An 18,522-nucleotide genomic window follows, 5' to 3' on the forward strand; every position below is an offset into this window, starting at 1 on the left:
TGGCTGGGGCCCCCTTCAGGCCCCATGGAGTCAGTGCCACTGGTGCTTGGGTGTTATACAATGGCATTCTTCTACAGCATAAGTATTTGTGTTCTAACCGACGCCAGTATTTCCCTAATCTTCCCAGTTCTTCTCCCCAAACTTATTTTCCACAGTCATTGTCATGTGGATAAGTAGTACCTACATGTATTAGAGCCTCATTTTTATACCCCCAAGTTTTAATCTTTTCCTACATATCCTGATGACTTCTTTATCTCCTGAGTAGGATGTCACTGCTTACAAAAGTTGAAATGCCCAAACATTTATTGTAGGCTGTGGAAAGAAGTATGATGGCAAGTGTGTGTATTCATTACAAATTATGTCTCAAGAACTGCATAAAAATTTGGAAATCCTATACTATTGTTAAACAATGTTATTTTACTGTGAAAAAACATCTGTCATATTTCTGTTATTCAATTAAAATATTTATTTTGGAGTGTCAGCTTGATCATGTAGGCAATGTAGAAGAATTTGCTTGACTTCAATAATATGTTACAATGGAAGGGTGTTTAATTTTTCTATTTACCTTCGTTGTTTTTCAGTTGAAGCGGTACAAGACTTACGCTTATTTACTGCGATCAAAGATGGCCCAGTACCCAGAGCTGGAGCCGTCGTTGGTGGAGGGCAGCATTGGGGAAGGCGACGAGAGGGTCAGTGAATTGGTGGTGGGGGGAGCGGCTCTCTCGGATGCCATGTCATCAGTGGGGGCGGGGCCAGGGGCCGTGGGAGCGGCACTGGTCCCGCCCCCCATCCCAGACAGACGCAGCCCACCTGCAACAAATAGGTACAGTTACCGGGCAGCTATATACAATAACCGTGGAGAGGATATTGGGTGACGGGTGATGGGGGTCTTTTCAGCATGTGTGCTCTGAAAGTGCCCTCTCTCTCTGTTTGTCTCTCTCTCTCTCTTTGTGTATCTCTCTCTCTCAAAATCTTTCCCCATTGTGCCAATGCAACTTCCTTTCGTCCCTTTCTTCTCTCCCAAAGCTCTTTCCAGCCCCAGCTCAAAACGTTTCTCTCCTCCCTTTGGAGAAAGACATCTTTTCATACAACTGACATTCACGTCCCTTTTTTATAGCAGTTCTTAAGTTTATACCCAAAGGAATTAATCTCGGGATGAGCATCATGAGTTTCATGGATGATCGAAGATATATTTGTGAAAGTTTGAGTAAGAATTGGGTCAGAGGTGACTCAAAATGAGTTTTGTGTTTTTTGTTATTTCATCAAACTGGCTCGGGGGGAAGGTATTAATGGAATCATGTGTCTAAGAGTATTCAGGGGGCAGATGCTTTATTATTAGGTGCTTAATTCAAATTTACAGTTTTCTCATAATGCAGCAATATAACAGTATTAATTTTCTTTGAAAATTTTGGATTTTCCTGTTGTAGCTCTGAGGGAGCTATGAAGCCTTTCTTGAAGGTGAGACTAAGTCATAGTTATGCATATATTTGTCAATGCATAAATTTAGGAATGATCAAGAAGTGTGTGTTTCCAGATGCAGCTGTTTTTGAGTGGTGGATCTGTTGTAAGTGCCATTGTCATGGCAATGCCCCTGTGGCATTGCTGGAAATTGGCACATGGGTCATGGTAGCTGGACCCAGAGAATCCTCAGGATTTTTCAGAAATAATGAAGCTCATCCCAGATAGATTCTGTAAGTTTCTTTACCCTTACAAAATACGCAAATTCAGACACATGCATACACACGGACACACTGCCTGGTTACGGCTTCCTAATTTGCATTATTTTTTTTTTGAGTGTCGCTTTGTTGGGTGTCGTTTTGCTTGCATTCTTGGCTGTTGCTCTCTCTTTCTCTGTATCTCACCTTAATCAAAATGGAGGAATGGTGGCACAGCCAATTGATTCGAAGTTCATGGTGATGGTTTCATTCTTGGTGATGCTCATGAACTGTTAGTGGTGCAAGATTTATTTCCCCTGTCCAAAAAGCAAGCTAAGTTTGAGTGAATTTCTGCCTGATTACTCATCAAGGAAAAATTGTTTCTTTGGGGAATGGAAGTCCCTATGCTCTCTCATGTGTCTATCATTATTGTTGCTACGGACACAATTTTCATCAAGCATCAGTGTGTATACTTCTCTATGCACTTGGAAAATGAAAAAAAAAAACAAGAGTGTTCCCTTTGTACCTATTTTGATCCATGATGGCTGGGGTGTGTCTTCTACCAACTGCTAAAGTTGGTAAGGTGCTTCAAAAAGTGTTGTGAATGGCTCAGGAGAAATTTGCCATTCTAACCTTAAAGAAAACTGAAAACGTAGGAGTAGCTCTGTATATGTGTAAAGTTAAATGAGGAACAAAATCTCATATCTTGAAGAAAATTTTCATTGGTGATTGTGTAAAGTATTAAGATGTCAAGGAAGCATTTTCACTGTCAGAATAAGCCTCCAGTTCATAATAAGTGGATTAACAAATGTCTTCAAAAGGTGCGGCTTTCTCCAGTGCTGTGAATAACTAGTGTGTGCTTTTGTTTGTGTTTTATTGTAGGACTATGAAAGGGGAGATTGTCAGGGAAGGTCGTTCTCACTGAAGCTGCTGTCAAGCTCAATTAAGAAAATAATCCACTATAATTGCTCTTGTGTAAGATATTCTTCTATTAGTTTAAAAGACTGCTTCATGAAGCAGTTGTTGACTGACTGATTGTACTTCTTCCTGCAAACACTCATGAAAGAATTATCTTTCTTACAAAAATGTTGTGATATCTTACTAAAGTTGATATTATGACAAAGATATCTGGGATAGAAACAGTTGAGATCATGTGGCTGTAATGTTTACCAGAGAGTAATAAGAGGCAAAGGAAAACTTTGAATGACGAAGTCATTTCACATGCTGTAAATTGGGTGAACATTTTTGTATGGCATTTTGAGTAGGTAATATGGTGATGTAATCATGACTTTTAATTGATTAAAATTTGGAGTTGGAAGTGTTTAATAAGTTGTTAAAAGAGAATCACGTGAAGAATTAAACTGTTATTATATTCTGAGGAGACAAGTTAACCTGTTAATATGTGTACATAAAACTAGACAGATTGTGGTAGCAACTACTTGCATGTACTGCATCATGAAAGGGGAAGTCTTTATTTTTTCTCATATTTAAGGATAGTTTAATTGAGGAATTGATTTTTATTACAGTCAATTTTTTTCTAACACCATTATGTAAGAGTCTTTGGAGAAGTAATAATGGTTTGCTCTAACTTTCACTATGTACTTATTTTTTAAATTGTTAATCTAACAGCAGAGTTACAAAATGGCAGCAGGAGGATATTTATAGTCATCCCATAGCGTTTGAATCGATAGCAAAAATAAACTTACTGATTAATTTATGGTCCAAAGGCATACTTAAGGATACAATAATGTTCACAGTTGAGGTGGTGGATACAAAATTTGCAAGTGTTCTTGGCTGTGATTTTTGTATTCAATACTCATTGAAATGTGAAAGGATAAGACAGTCATTGGTTGATTTTCTGAGATCAGTAAACCTCCATGCATGGCATAGCTAGTAGTGTAATTCTTTTTCTAAAAATATTTATTGTTTAGCTGTACATAGTTTATGATGGAAAATGAAGTACTAATAATTTTATTTTTTCATTATCTACCTTCTCTTGTATTAGTCGTTAGCTGTTTATTTATATCTTTTCATTGTTGCATGAATTTGTGATGCAAGGATGTACTGTAGTGGTTGACTAGGTGTGTAATAATCTATTTTTATAGTTATCATCTGAATGTGCGAATTTATTATGTTCCTTTGGTTATCATATTTTTTTATATTCTTTGACTCTTTTAGAGCATAATGAGTTTTTTTATGCCTTCCATGTCTTTTTATTATTATTTGCCATGACTGCATTTTATGTATCTACACTGAATGACTAAGTATTTTCCATTAAGCACTTGGAGCTCTTTACTTACTCAGTTGCATTTAAATTCAGTGGTGACATATTTTCCAGACAGACTTCTCTATTACATAAATGCAATCTCATTTTGTTTTCTTCATTGTTTCTTGAATAGTAATGACAATTATATTGTACTTATATATGTTTTCCCAATCAAATTGTCTTCCGTTTTTTATTTAACGGACTTGGTAACCGCTGAATTCTCTATACTTCATATGAGATCAGCTAGTAAAATGTCATTTTTGCTGTCATTAAAGTCTGATTTATATAAATAAAACACCTGGAATGTGTTAATAAAAATGAATTCATTTCAACTGTTACTTCTGAGCATTCATGCATTAGCCTCCTTTTTTCTGAAACTTCCTTTCCTTTTGGAGAATGCTCTCAGTTGTTGTCAGACTGGAAACCTTTCCTTGATCTTTTCCTTCTTGCCCATGTAATGAGGTTGTCCATAAATGATGTCAGGTGCTCAATTTTTTGAGTTGTGGGAATTGAAAAGTCCTTGGCATGAGAGATGTTCTTGCATATAGTTTGTATGCATTTGTTTTTATTTTCTCTTGTGTATTTTATCAGTGTAGTAATGTGTTGATAATTGAATTGAATCATTATATTTTGCACATATATTATATATGAAAGTGACTGATGAATAATATAAATAATAAGCATTTTTGTGAGACTGCTTAAACAATTGTTGTATAGCTAAATTCATGGCAAATTTTTCTGGGAAAGTCTAAGTTATGATTTTCTACATTTTGATATATTAATTGTTATGTCCCTAACATTGATTCAAGTTGTTCTTGTAATGAAGGGACTGACTGACATCATTCATGTACTCTCTTTTTGATTAATTGTCTGAACTGTTTTGAGTATTACCAGTGTGTTATTTTGGTTTTTGTTGTGTGCAGGGAGAAGACGGTGGAATAGGGTCTCCTTCTGTCAGGTCAATGGATGATGGAAGATGGTGTTTTCATTTTTGCAAACGTCTTCTCAGCATTGATGAAGCATGGCATGATGCATTTCATACTTTTAATGACTAGCATGGATGAATGGAGAATATGTTTAAATGTTCCTTTATAGGCAATAAGTGGAAAGTTTTAATTGCCCCACTCACTTTATTTTTTTCCAATTTTTGATGTGATTTACAATGGTGAATAAAGATGTAAAGTAATAAGTTATTTCGAGTGTAGACTCTGGAAATGCTTGACATGCTTAGTGCACACATAACAAGCATTTGTTCGAAGAAGTTGGATTGTACCAATGCTCGTCGTCTTCTTGTAGGCTGGTTAGGGAAGACCTTGTTGTTCTCTTCTTGAAAATAAATTTTCATTCTGTAATGGCATATTCGATCCTGGATACGATACTGCATTTGCACAAGCTGTGTTTCAGTTTCATCTTTCCATTCAAGCGAAATGAATGTAAGGCATTCTTTTCTTTGGTAACATCAGGGTCTGATGATTTGTATTTCGTGTGTGCACAGGGAGGATAGTATGTTGTTATTTGATTTTCCATCAATTGTGCATTTGAAAGAAAAGCATGTTCTGTATCTCAGTGATTCTGTCAAGGAGCCTGCTAATTAACGCATACATGTGAAGAACTATGGAAATGGAAGCTGAATTCACAAGGTGAGTGGATGTTAATAAGTCAATTCTATTAAGTTCTTAAGTAAATCATCCTACCATGTTTGATATTTTGAGAATGCATGGAATAAATGTTATATACTGTTAATTCAGCCAGTAAATTGGCACTGTGTGTAATGTCCAGTCAACATTGTTGTCCCTGATTATGGGTTCCACCATTTCTAAAATTGAGTCAGTAGCATGGCAAAGTATTGTACGTTTAGCAAAAATTATTATTATTTGATTGCCAAACTAAAAGCGTTTTTTGTCAGCCAGTTGAATGTAGGAGCAATTAGGGCGAAGGTTTCATAAATTTTAATTTAAAATGTCACCCCTCCTCTATTCCTAGGCCAGAGTAAACATAAATGGGTGCTCAATGGCTCAATTGTTTTGTTTCAATTGTGGTACATAGTAACGTGAGGCTATTTTTCAATCCTCCTTTTTTCTCCTCCCTTTGGAGGCTCATAGCCAGGGAGAGGGGCTTAGGGAGCTTCGTTTCTATTACCCCACCCCCCTGGGAAATTTTGCCCGTCTGGCAACATACTGCATTACATCTGCTGTGGAGTCCACTTGCCCAAGGCCACCTGTCCTCTGACACCCCATTTTTCGTTATAGTTACATTTCATAATCTCTGCCGATAAATAGCAATGAATTTATGAATGAATGAGTGAATGACCTATTTGCATTATGGGCAGAAAATATGGAAAGCTAAAACAAAACTGGAAATATGTAAAACTATAAACAGAAACTAGGTTGTCTTTTAGCTGGGATGGTTGGATTAAGGTGATTGTTTTGTGGGGTCATTGTTCATCAATTACCAATGCGCCTTGTTGGTATGCAATATCTCTCAGCTATAATGTATCTGAGGTCTGATATTTGTAGACTTGTAGCTTTTAGAATTTCATGAATTATTTTTAAACAGTTTCTTTTTAGGTAGTGAAATAAAAGCTACCGTTGAAGAACCACCTTAATGATTGCCATTTGTTCAATTTTTCCAGAGATGGGTAGGGAATATCTCCCTTCCTTGCCCTCCCCCTTAATCCATTACTGAGTCCTGGGTCTTATTGAGAATTCAAATTGAAATTCTATGATGTCTTCTGTAATGAATATGGCTATGGAGTAACTATTTATAGTTTTATCCATGACCTGACCATTCTCTCTAGCAAATTGCTCTGCGTCCCTCCCCCTTCTTGGCTTCAGTGAATAGTAGTTTTACTCAAAGTGGGATTAGCATTGTGAATGGCTGCTCAGTTTTTTTTTCACAGTGTTTTTCTTAACTTCACTTGGGGTTTGTCTGTTTGGTTCAAATTTTGAAATCAATTTTTCGGCCCCTTTTTGATTAGCTAGAACAATAAAATTTTCAGGTTAGCTCAGAACTGGATGACACTTTTGTTAACTTCACATGGGGTTCCAGTTTGGTTAAAAATTTTCAATTAATTTTTTGGCCACTTTCAGATTAGTCAGGGCACTAAAATTTTCAGGGTTGCTCAGAACAGGATGACAATGCAATGTCATTGCACTTTTACCATGATTGGAACAGTATCTCGAGTAATATTCAGAAATAAAAATTCAATATGGAATTTAGTTCCAAAAATGCCTGCTAAAATCCAATGGAAGCACTGCAGTCATTAAGGTGTATTCAACGACCACCGCAGCCTAGTTGTTACTGTGGACGACTCCCATGTGGTGGACCCGGGATGGAGGCTCTCGTGTAGCCATTTTTTCTATCATATTTTACTACGTAGGGGCAGTTTAAAATGAACTTGCTTTTGCCTCTACTGTTTTGCAAAAATATTTTTAGAATATATTGATGAGTTCATGAGAACTATTTTAAACGTCTACTTATTGTCGTACCCCCTTTTTGCGAAGCATAATATATGCTGCTTAATGAATTACATGACTTTAGCAATTAGTACGCTATGTGTGACTCAATTTCTGAAAAGGAATTGGACCCATAATTTTTTGTAGCTACGTGTTTAATTTTTACCGCCTCAAATAAGTCTTAGCTTCAATAATGAACACTTAAAAAGATCTGAAGACTTTTTTTGACTCTTGAGTCCACTAGAAATTAGTTGCCCTTTTTTGGGTCGTTTTGCCTTTGTTAACTCCTCTGTGTAATCATGAACTATTTCTCCTGCCTATCAAGAATTTGGAAAAGCAGACTGAATATTCATAGAATGAAAAATTTTTGTAGAACTGTGAAAAGCAGTAAAAAATTTATACTCTTGATTGTAAATATTGAAGTCTTGTTCTTTAGCGTGTGTTAATGTTTAAAAAAATGAGGTACACGATTTGATGGTGCCATTTGGGGAGAGAGAGAGAAGTTAAACTTGTGATGCCAAAGTTCAGGAGAATCTCAAGACTGTCTTTTAAAAAAATAATTGGAGTTTTTCCTTGATGCCAGATAAATCGGGATGAATTTCTAATACCTAATAAAATGTTTCTTTACTACATTTGAAATGTTCACCAAATTTACATGTATGAAAGCATTTATTCATGTACTGTAATGAATTTTTGAAGATCATTTTCCTTGGATAATTTTGGAAGGTGAAGAAAACATACTTGTAGGTTTATTTGCTCACGGCTCTAAATATTCAAGAGCTTATTTTTTTTATCTCGTAAAAGAGTTTGATGTGTTAGTTATTAAGAAAAGTGGGCATTTTGAATTCATTCCGGGTTTAAGAGATTAGGGGAGGTATTCAGTGGGAAATTTCACAATAATTGTAAATAGACTACTAAATCCTCTTTTTTGGATAATTCCCATTATACCAGCAGTGATGATACAGTGCACATTATGGTGCATCTGTTTCATAGTGTGTAATCCTTCATTCTTCCAGAGACTAAATTTATTTCATTCGACTCTTGAAAGTTAACAACCTGAAAATTGTTCCAATTTTTGTGAAGTGCTGTTTTGAATGGTGGTGATACAAAAGGTATTTTTAATACACAAATTATTGTTACTCAACTAAATGCATCCCTTTTTGTTACTTAAGTGGAACCTTTTGTTAGCCTTTATGAGACAATCACGACACATAGAACTCTGGTGGTCGTGCTAACCTGTGAAAATCTGACCTCATATGTTGAAGTATGTAGGCTATAGCAGCCTAATCAGTGGGAGAGCATTATGATTGTACATAAGTAATGTTTGCGTGTTTACTGTATACTTTGCTATTTCTGCTTGCCTTGACTGCAAGCTCAATATATAAAATGGACGTGTCTGACCAAGATAAACCACTAATTATGATTACTGATTAGAAGGGAGCATATAAGGTTTCTGCATTTGTACATTTAATTGACACTTAGTTATTAATTGTTTTTAATATAGGGAGAATGCATGGATTTTATCGTTTTGCATCAGTATTATTCAGGCAGATGTGCCATATTTTTATTCTGCGTTTCATATGCCTTCCAAAATTTTAAATTAATATTTGTTTTGTGAGTTCATATTTTTGCTGTAAATAAATGATTGAAGTTTTCATCAATGGACTTGTAAAAATTCAATTGAATACTTTTGCCTAGTGACTAGGCACTTGTTTAACACTGTCTTCGTAATCAGCCACATTGAAAGCTGTTTTATTGAACTTATGCTGTATGAAATTGAACTGAGGCGAGTTTAAATGTCCAAAAGAACCTGAACCATGTTGCTGTGTTTTGTTCCAAAAGCCTGTGTAGGTGCTATATAATGCTATGATATATAATTTATTATTAATAAACAATGTTAAAGAATTGGTGTGTTTTAAGCAAGAACTAATTCTTGAGATAGATGCCATAAAGATTTGAATTTCTAAGACTTTAAACTGTGCCCCAATATGCACGTGACTGACATAAACATGGCAATTTTTTATTCATCCAGCATGGCAAAAAGTGTTGGTATTTTTCATTTAATGAGCTCTAATAATCATTCAAATAACTATCCTGAATGATAGCATTTCCAGTTCCTTGAGTCACTTCGAGTTCAAAATAAGAAATTAAAAATTTCATTTGAAAAGCAAATAATGTGAGTTGAGAAGATTTTTCCTTCATAATATTCCTATAAAAATATGAAGTGAATTGGCAGAGAACCAAAGCTGCATCCACCGAAACAGAAGAAGGTACAATGAAGCAATTATGTAGCATTTCAATGGCAAACAAATATCAGTTGGCTCTTAACAGTGGCAAAACTTAAGAAACCTAAGTGGGTATTATAGTTCTTGGGAATCTTAAAACAATCTGTGTACTTAATGAGGAGTAGTATAAAATAACTAGTTTATGATGCGAATGTTGTGTAAATTACTCTAATCAGTTTGCTGTTAGCTATACTTTAAGACTTGATTCAGCCTCATTTAATTTCCCCAACCAGACTTCCGTCTCTGAGGCACATTTGCCACAATTTGGAAGTGTTCAATAGACTAGTGTTTCGGCACTCAAGAATAAAGTTAAGTCTTGTGTAAAAGCATGGCAGAAAATGGCTGTTTTCACATGAACCATTCAGTCAATAATCATAAAAATCAAAGTCTACAGACACCCAGACTCCAAAGCATTTCAATTAAATGCCGTACACGGAAATTTTGGTAAAATGTCATTTTTATTTACCTTTTCAGGAATATAAATGAATGATTGAGGAGATGCACATCATTAATTCTTTACTGAAATCATTTTCTGTAGTCTCAATCTCTCGGATAACCCTTCAGCTTTTACACTGGCTTTAAAAACCTATTACTTTGAACTCCAACTCCAAGTTTCTGTATGATACTATACTTTAAATTCCTCTCAGCTGGAATGAGACAACTGACAATGAAAAATAAAGTCGAGGGTTTTCTCTAACAAAAATTTAAAATGTCAAAGCTTAGAGGCCAATTATTGTACATACTACATAACAGTGGGTATTTGGTGTAAATATCATAGCTTTGATAAGGGTCAATTGCCATGAGTGGGGCCACTGTTGTTAATTATCAATCAATTTGATAGATGACTCGTTATATAAATAGCTTTGATTCTTATGAAATTCACATAATGAGCATGCACAGGAACTCCGTCCCAGTGTCATGCTTCAATGTTGGGAATTCCTTCATGAAGAGGATGAAAGAAAAAAACCTACTTTTCTACACTTAATGCAAATAATCCACACTACCAGATAAAAATGATTACTTTTGAAATATCGATCATTTTATATTGAATGTATTTCATGGAATTGCAGAATTTTATTTTCATATGTATGGCAGAAATAAAATGACAGTTTCATTGCATATTTTTGAAAGCTTTGGCGACAGAGTAATAGTTGCAGTCAAGGTCATAGTCTGAAAATTAATTTCTCTATCTGAACTTCAGGTATCTTTAGCATGATTATTGATAGCCGTGTTGGATGGATCATCTTCATATCACACCTATTTTCCAAGTATCAATAGATTCTTTAGTGGGATAACTAAGAATATGCTTTGGGGGGATGGGATGGCCTGAGGTGGCAACCCCCCCCCCCCCCCCCCAAATTTCTCCCCCCTCTCCCCAGGCAACGGGGGGAAGGGGAAAATTTTGGAAAAGTGACATGCCCGAAATACATTTGACATAATTTTGTCACTTAAAATTTAACTTCAAGCAGATGCAGTCATTATAAGTCAAAACTAGACAAAATATATTAAAATTAAATATTTTTTTGTTTCTCTGAGGCTTTGGAGGGGATCTATCTAAAATTTCGTTTTGAACTAAATTTACTTTTTCTTATAGAACGGGGCCTGTCTATGAATATATGAACTGTCCCTCACTGGGTATGCCCATGAAGCTAAGGTTTCCTTCTAGTTATCGATAGCATTGATTTGCCATTAAAACTTTTTTGACACACTTAATAAAAGCAATGCGTAAGTATTCTTGCTTCTTATGTAAATATTGAAAACAGTGGCGGATAGAAGGGAAGGTAGGGGGTGGCCACCCTCTCCCATAATTTTAGGAAAAATTGAAAATAAAGTAATCTTAAAGGTGGCTCTCAAATGAAAGTTTTTATTTCACCAGCTTAAGAAGCAATATCCTACCCTTCCGTGCCAAATGTCGGGTGGAGCCGACAAGCATTTTCATGTGCAGAAGACCTAACATCTAGTATAGCTGATTTTTCAACGCAAACGACCGAACATCGGCCATAGCTAATGCAGGGGAAGGAAAGTGAGTGCTGTGGTAGCAATTGTCAGATGCATTCAGGCCCAGCTTGAGACCCAGCTTCGCGAGATACCTGAGGGCAGCGGTTCTGCCATTAATCGTGACCCTCCCACTCATTTATGATCATCCTCGCTGCAGGAATGCATCGTGAAGTGGTTATGTTGTCAATGGTTTTTTCTATGATATATATTTTTGCACACTAAAATTTTTTTACACTTTGAAATGAATTCTTCCTTTTGTTCTGTGCATAAGCAATTTTTAAACGAAATTTTATTGTTACAAATGCATAATGGACTTCTGGACTTATTGTCTTAGTACTTTGTGTACTCTTCATTGTTATCAACGCTAGAAATCTGTTTAAAATTCCTCGATGCTTAAAAAAGATGTTAGTAATTCTTATAGAAGAGTAAATTATGGAAAATTAAATGCAAATTTGGTTTAAAAACACTGGTAACACAATAAGTAGACTGAGGACTTGGGCTAAGATAGGGTTGGAGGGTCTAGTTCAGTGGCCCGATTAAGGGCAGGGCACCCTGTTGAGTTGGGTCCCAAATCGGAGGGTCAAGAATAATCCACCTCAAAAAGAGCTCCATTGAGAGAGGTTTAAAATACTATTATGCAACATTCCAGACAGCACAGAATCCTCCGTATCTAATTCGTATGCAGATAGTATCCATTGACTACCGCTCCATCGCTTTTCGTCAATGGATACTATCTGCATACGAATTAGATATGGAGGATTCTGTGCTGTCTGGGATGTAGCACAGAAAACGTTTTCCTCTTGTAGGCACCAGCAAGAAGGGGTTAAAAATTAGTTGACAAATCCCGAAAAGCCACTTGCCAACTGGTATCAAGCCTCAGATGCATTATCCCCAAGTGGGATTCTATACCACAAAGGTGGAGCATAAAGTAATGACTCCCCCAAATCCCCTCCCCATTCAAAACAACTGCATACTTCAATCCCCCCCCAGTTCAAAAAGCCATTCCTGTACTTGGATCGATACTTTTTTACTAAAAATATCCATCTTTTGCTGCAATAACTTACCTTTTCTGTAACATAGTAAGTACTTGATTACTCAATTACAGTCCTGGATAAAAAATTTGTGCCTTTTCAAGAGTGGGAATTTTTCTTTTTTAAAGCAGCTCTCAGTTGATGGTGATGTTAGGAAGCATCAAAACGAAGCCTTTACAATTAATCATAGAAACTGTACAATTGTGATGGAAGCCTGAGCCATATCTTTTTGTATAAAAGAAAGGTTTTATGTGAATATTGATGTAAGTGTCACTCTACAATAATCCACGTACACAAAATAAATGCAAGACATTGTGGCTAAACTTGATATTCTGCAACATTTCCAATTTGGTTTTTGACATCTGTTGATAATGTGCAACTTTTTAATTAGGTAAATGTTGACAAAGATAGATAGAAACTAAGTGAAGCAAAAAAATATTAATTTAATAATATGTATATACATAACTATAAATCATAAAATGTTTAACATCTTTAAATTGTTCACAAAATAAAGAATCAAATGACTAGTAATTTCGAGATCATATAGCATCGAAGGCGCACTGAACCAGTTAAATATGATTTTCTTATAACATTTTTAAAAGAAGAAATTCCTCCTTTAAAAATCCAGCAGTTGAGTAATTAAATATTATGTATCAATAATTTGTCTGCTGTTATTAATTAGAATCAGAATAATAATATTTTGAATTAATATCCAGTTAAGCTTTCATGAACTCCATCCAAACCATAAACCCATACAGCACAAACGGTCGCAAGCTGGCATATAGGTCGTGTATTTCACGTGTTTTATCTCGTGTAAAAACCGTTATTACCCGAGTAAAAACGGAATAATTCTGGTGTATATATGGTCTTATGTCCGCCCCAAACCGGATAATACACGTGTATGCACAAGGCGTAGCCTACGTTATATACATAACGTGTATATAACGTAGGCTACGCACAAGGAACCCAATAACGGGACCATTGTAGTTATTCCTTTCTCCACCAGGGTTAGGGTTTCTAGTTGATGACCGGAAAATGCCAGTGACCACGCAAACAGTAGCACTTTACTAATACTAAACATGTAATAAGACATAGTATTCGTTCAAAAATTTTCATTTATTATGTCAATAAAGGGTTCCTCTGTATAAAATAATTCATCAGGAAATACGTACAGGACAAAACACGAGTAGTGATGATTAGACAAAAAAGTGGTGATGATCTACAAAATAATGTGAATGACATAATGGATAGGATAATAGCGAATACGAGATGATGGATGAATCTTAAAAGTACTGCCGAATAGTTTAAAAAACCACAAAACCTTGGTAAAACCGCAAGTAGTTTCACTGAGCACAAGCACATCAGGATAAAGAGAATTAGCGAATTGTTGATGTCGTTCATGCTTCCAGTTCGAGGCACACAAGTTATATCGTTATGTGATTGTTTTCCCAGCATTCAATTCGCGTGGTGCGAGGCATTGACGGGAGTAATTCGAAATTACTGAGAATTTTAAATTAATAAACAGCATCATTCTAGTTGATATTAATGGTTAACTCGTTTGTATCTTGATAGGAGGATATATGTAATCCTAATAAAATATACACCAATAAAATATATGCCGCAAGATGATTCGTAAAATGATTTAAATAAATTTCGTTGGGAAAATTTTGCTGGTACTAAGGTTGACGACTTTATTGAATCCTCTATCTTGAAACTTTAATCATGTTCAGATTACTGCTCATATTAGCATCTGCATTACCACATTTTGCTTCATATTTTTGTATGTAAGGGTCAAGGGAGTTGGACCAAATTTACACAGCAATTACACGTGTAAAAATGGGCAAATTCTCGACTTATTCCTTACACCAAATTTCGACTCAATATACACGAGTAAATTTCTCCCTGTGCTGTATGGGAATGCTGGGAAAAAAACTAAAAATAGATTGCAGAAAGTGGATCCAATGGAAAGGTGTGTGGGGATAATTCTGACTGATCCTTGCAACTCTTCAAAAGGTTCAGTAAAATTTCCAGCTCAATGACTGTCGCAGATAACCAAGCATTAATGATAACTGGTATATAAGTGCTTACATCAGGTTCCGGAGAACTATGCAGTTAGGAAAAAGAACCATCAGTAGCAAATGTTATCAGCCCTAAAATAGGTCCACTAAATACATGCTTTACTTACATTTAGAGCAAAACATATATATTTATCATGAGTGGTTGGTTCCCATTTGCATCTATAGCTTCCACAAATGTAGCTGCATTTCCTCATTGTTCAAGGAAATTAACCAGTTCATATATGGCAAAAACTCGGCTGATTAATTTACAGGTGAGCTTACGATGCACATCTCCACTGAATTCATTCACACCTCGTAAGTTGTCTTCCTGTCTGCATTCAATTTCTTCCAAGTACAAGGCCATGGCAACCTCTTGTCCTGAAACCCGAGCCATTTGAGAAGCCTTCCTGTAAGCGTTCTCCACCGAGAGGAGAGCTGCTTTTTCCCTAAAAATGATTACAGTTATAAAATAATGATTTTTTTTGCTGTTTCTTAACCCTCTGAGTGCCAACTGATTTTCTAGGTACAATGCTAAAAGTGCCAAGGCATTTTTGCTGATTTTGCGGATTATTAAAGGAAAGGAAATTAGGTCTCAAAAACAATTTATTTAGTTAACTAAAGGTATATTTTTAAAAAATTTTGGAAATCTTTATTGCATGTGGTTTCACCATTTTAATGGCACTTTTTGCAAGAGATAGGAGGAGCTCAATAGCGCTCCTGGCACTCCAAGTGTTAAAGAGTAAAACTCACAATTAACTTATCTCTACAAACTCTAAAAAAGTATAAAACAAACAAGGTTTAACAAGAGGGGAAAGGCAAACGGAATCATAAACTGATAGGAGCTGACAAAACACTGAAAAAAGGGTAAATGGATTAAAAAAAACATTTACTCAAAAAAGGAAAGGGTAAGAGGATACTGAATGATTGTAATGAGACAAATATTTCCTCAACCTGGGATTTTAGAAAGCGTAACAGAAACGCATGACTGAGTAGGATATGGCACAGGTCCATTCAAGGAAAATGAAAAAGTCCTTAACCAGATTTTTGGAGGAGCTCATTCAGAGGGGTACACATTTTTCATTATGGAGGGATAAACTTGGGACTATAATACCCTCAAAATTACAGTGAGGTTTGAATTCCTATGCACAACTGGTTACACTCTGGCTTGTGATATGCGTTCAATACTCGCTCATATCATTTTTCATGTTGAATATGTTACAGAATCCTCTTGGAAAATGAATGTAAAGGAGTGGATTTCAATAGAAAGTTACTTAGGATTGCTAAAAAAACTCTACATTAGTAGTTCCCCATAAATATCGGAGATAGAGACTCGAAGCTCTTCTCTAATATTTTTTTCCAAACTGAAATATTTCATTTTTCATCGAGCCAAATGGCTTATATTTTAATGTAAATTTTACTGCGATAAATTAAGATAGGAAGATAATAAAAAAATTCTAAATTTCCATTGAATTCTAATCGCCAGCAATTTTGAGCGAGAAGTGCCACAGCAAAAAATTATTTGCTTGAAAACAGCTGGTTTCAGAGGACAGAAGAGTGAGAACAATTTTTTTTCCAGTGATACTTCTCGTTTTCTAATGAATAATAGTTACCTTGCTTGTTGCAAACAAGTTGAGGAGTACCTTTGCCTCGCAGAACTTATTCTGACTAAGCCATTCAACTTTTCGGTTAGCTTATTCGATATTTCCTCATAAGTCTTCAAATCAGGACAAACTATGAATACCTCTTTGATTAGACGAAAATTGCTTCCATCTTTACAAAGCATCTGTCGCACTCTGATGGTGCCCTCATCCTGAAACACATTGGTAAGTTATTATGAAGGCTGCTGATTTGGCCATTTCAATTTACCGCCAGTTTTGAAATAAATCTAATACCTTAACGTTGAAGGATTTAACTACGTACAGAACGTAGTCAATTCTTTTGGACACACTGATGTTTACTTCTTCTACAGACGACTTAGTCATCTGCACTAATATTTCAAATTCTATTATGTCAGCGTCAACAAGTACCTCTGAATATCCCTCTACTTTTGCAATTTGTTTGCCGCTCAAATCTAGGGTTGAAATACCTTCGTGTCTTACATTACTTGCACTCATGTTAACACTTCAGTAACAGTTCATCTCATTGCACTGCATCAATGCAATTGATAATTATCTAATGTTTTGACCCATCGCCAAACAAGTTGTTTACAATGCAGAAGCAGTTTTGAATCGTGCGCATGTGGGCTTTCATCTGTCATAAAACAAAGGACGGTCTGAGCGTCCGGAGAATGGGTGGGAAAATTTGAAGTGACAACAACATGAATATTAAGTTTTATCATTACTTTCGTGATTTAGTTAATGGATCAACAATTTATACCCTTGTTACTTCTGATTCAGAGGTTTTTAAGTCGATTTTTTACGTAAAGGTACACACAAAATGTGAACATGCGTTCCATCTGCAAATATACAACATTTTAGGAAATGGAAGCATATTCGTATCGGACATAAGTATGTTTTAGCTTCATCAAATGAAACGGCATTTTTTATTATCTTGCTAGGTGACTGAATACCTGTTTTATCAATTGAGTCATATTCCATAACTTGCGGTATTGATTACCTGAGCAAGGGCGTACCCAGGATCATAACTAGGGGGGGCAAGCCATGGTCTTGGTCCCGACGGAATCTCAAATCGCCTGTTGAAGAACTTGCCCAACCCTTTAATTCAAATTCTTGCAGAATTCTACAATTTTCTTTTGTCAATCTCATATTTCCCTACTTCATGGAAGCACGCTAAAGTCATCATGCTTCCCAAACCAAACAAGCCACCAACGCAAACGTCATCATATCGCCCAATTAGCCTGCTCAATACTCTGGGAAAATTATTTGAAGCCGTTATTCATTACCGTTTAAAAGTCATTCTCCACGACGAGAAAATTATTCGCCCGGAACAGACTGGTTTTTGTCCCAAGACTTCAACGGTCCATCAAATTCTCCGCCTCACTGAAAACATCACCGCTGGATTCAATGCAAGGCTTGTTTCGCATGCAGTTTTCATCGATTTGGAAGCAGCTTTCGATCAAGTCTGGACCCTGGGCCTTATTCACAAACTCTCCTTTCTCCCGATACCAACCTACCTTCTTAAAATCATCCAATCCTTTACCTTCGGCCGTTCCTTCTTTGTCCAAGTAAATACCACAGCATCAATATTCCTTCCTATCACCTCCGGCGTCCCACAAGGCGCAATCCTTTCTCCGACTCTATTTAACCTTTACGTAAACGATACCCCTACCTCCCCCTATACCAGCCTATTTTTGTATGCAGACGATACCACAATCCTTGCCCAGGGTTCAGACCCGGAGAAGACTGCATATTTAATCCAAAACCACCTGGACGAGTACGAAAACTGGGCCACCGATTGGAAACTTTCCGTCAATGCCACCAAGTGCGAACATGTGTGTTTTTCCATACGCCCAAAAGCCGGCGATGGCCCGCAACTCTTCTACGAAAATAAAAGAATCCCAAAACGCCTGTCTGCCCGATACTTGGGAGTTGAAATGGACAAACGACTAACTTGGGCGATCCACATCCAAAATAGTATCAAGAAAGCCATCGGAGTAAATGCATCCCTGTTTCCGCTAATGCGCTCCAAATCGCCGCTGCCCACGAAGACAAAATTACTCCTGTATAATGCTACGATAAAACCATTATTAAGCTACACATCACCGGTTTGGCAGCATGCAGCGGCAACTCATTTGAAGAAAATACAAACCACAGAA

General features: G+C 36.2%; 2 protein-coding genes across 2 annotated transcripts in view; one reads left to right on the forward strand and one right to left on the reverse strand.

Moving 5' to 3' along the window:
* The window catches only part of LOC124161438 (PH and SEC7 domain-containing protein-like), an 86,308-nt gene extending 77,027 nt beyond the window's left edge, over nucleotides 1-9,281 (forward strand). The window contains exon 13 of the mRNA XM_046537757.1: nucleotides 582-9,281. Within this exon, the coding sequence (XP_046393713.1) occupies nucleotides 582-875 (294 nt within the window). The 3' untranslated portion in view covers nucleotides 876-9,281. The remainder of the gene's footprint in view (nucleotides 1-581) is intronic.
* Nucleotides 9,282-14,608: 5,327 nt separating this feature from the next.
* On the reverse strand, nucleotides 14,609-16,975 carry LOC124160375 (interleukin-1 receptor-associated kinase 1-binding protein 1 homolog). Its single transcript, XM_046536212.1, has 3 exons — nucleotides 16,640-16,975; nucleotides 16,358-16,557; nucleotides 14,609-15,193 (listed from the first exon to the last, which is right to left on the reverse strand). The coding sequence occupies exons 1-3, from the start codon at nucleotides 16,859-16,861 to the stop codon at nucleotides 14,959-14,961; spliced, it is 657 nt and encodes a 218-aa protein (XP_046392168.1). The 5' UTR covers nucleotides 16,862-16,975; the 3' UTR covers nucleotides 14,609-14,958.
* Between the last annotated feature and the right edge of the window lie 1,547 nt (nucleotides 16,976-18,522).

Source organism: Ischnura elegans, chromosome 6 (assembly GCF_921293095.1).
Source record: "Ischnura elegans chromosome 6, ioIscEleg1.1, whole genome shotgun sequence".
Lineage (NCBI taxonomy): Eukaryota > Metazoa > Arthropoda > Insecta > Odonata > Coenagrionidae > Ischnura > Ischnura elegans.

Coding starts and splice junctions, on each gene's coding strand:
- LOC124160375 (XM_046536212.1), bottom strand. CDS start 16,861: ATGAGTGCAAGTAATGTAAGACACGAAGGTATTTCAACCCTAGATTTG. Junction 16,558..16,639: donor TTAAATCCTTCAACGTTAAG/GTATTAGATTTA, acceptor AATGTGTTTCAG/GATGAGGGCACCATCAGAGT. Junction 15,194..16,357: donor ACTTGTTTGCAACAAGCAAG/GTAACTATTATT, acceptor AATCATTTTTAG/GGAAAAAGCAGCTCTCCTCT.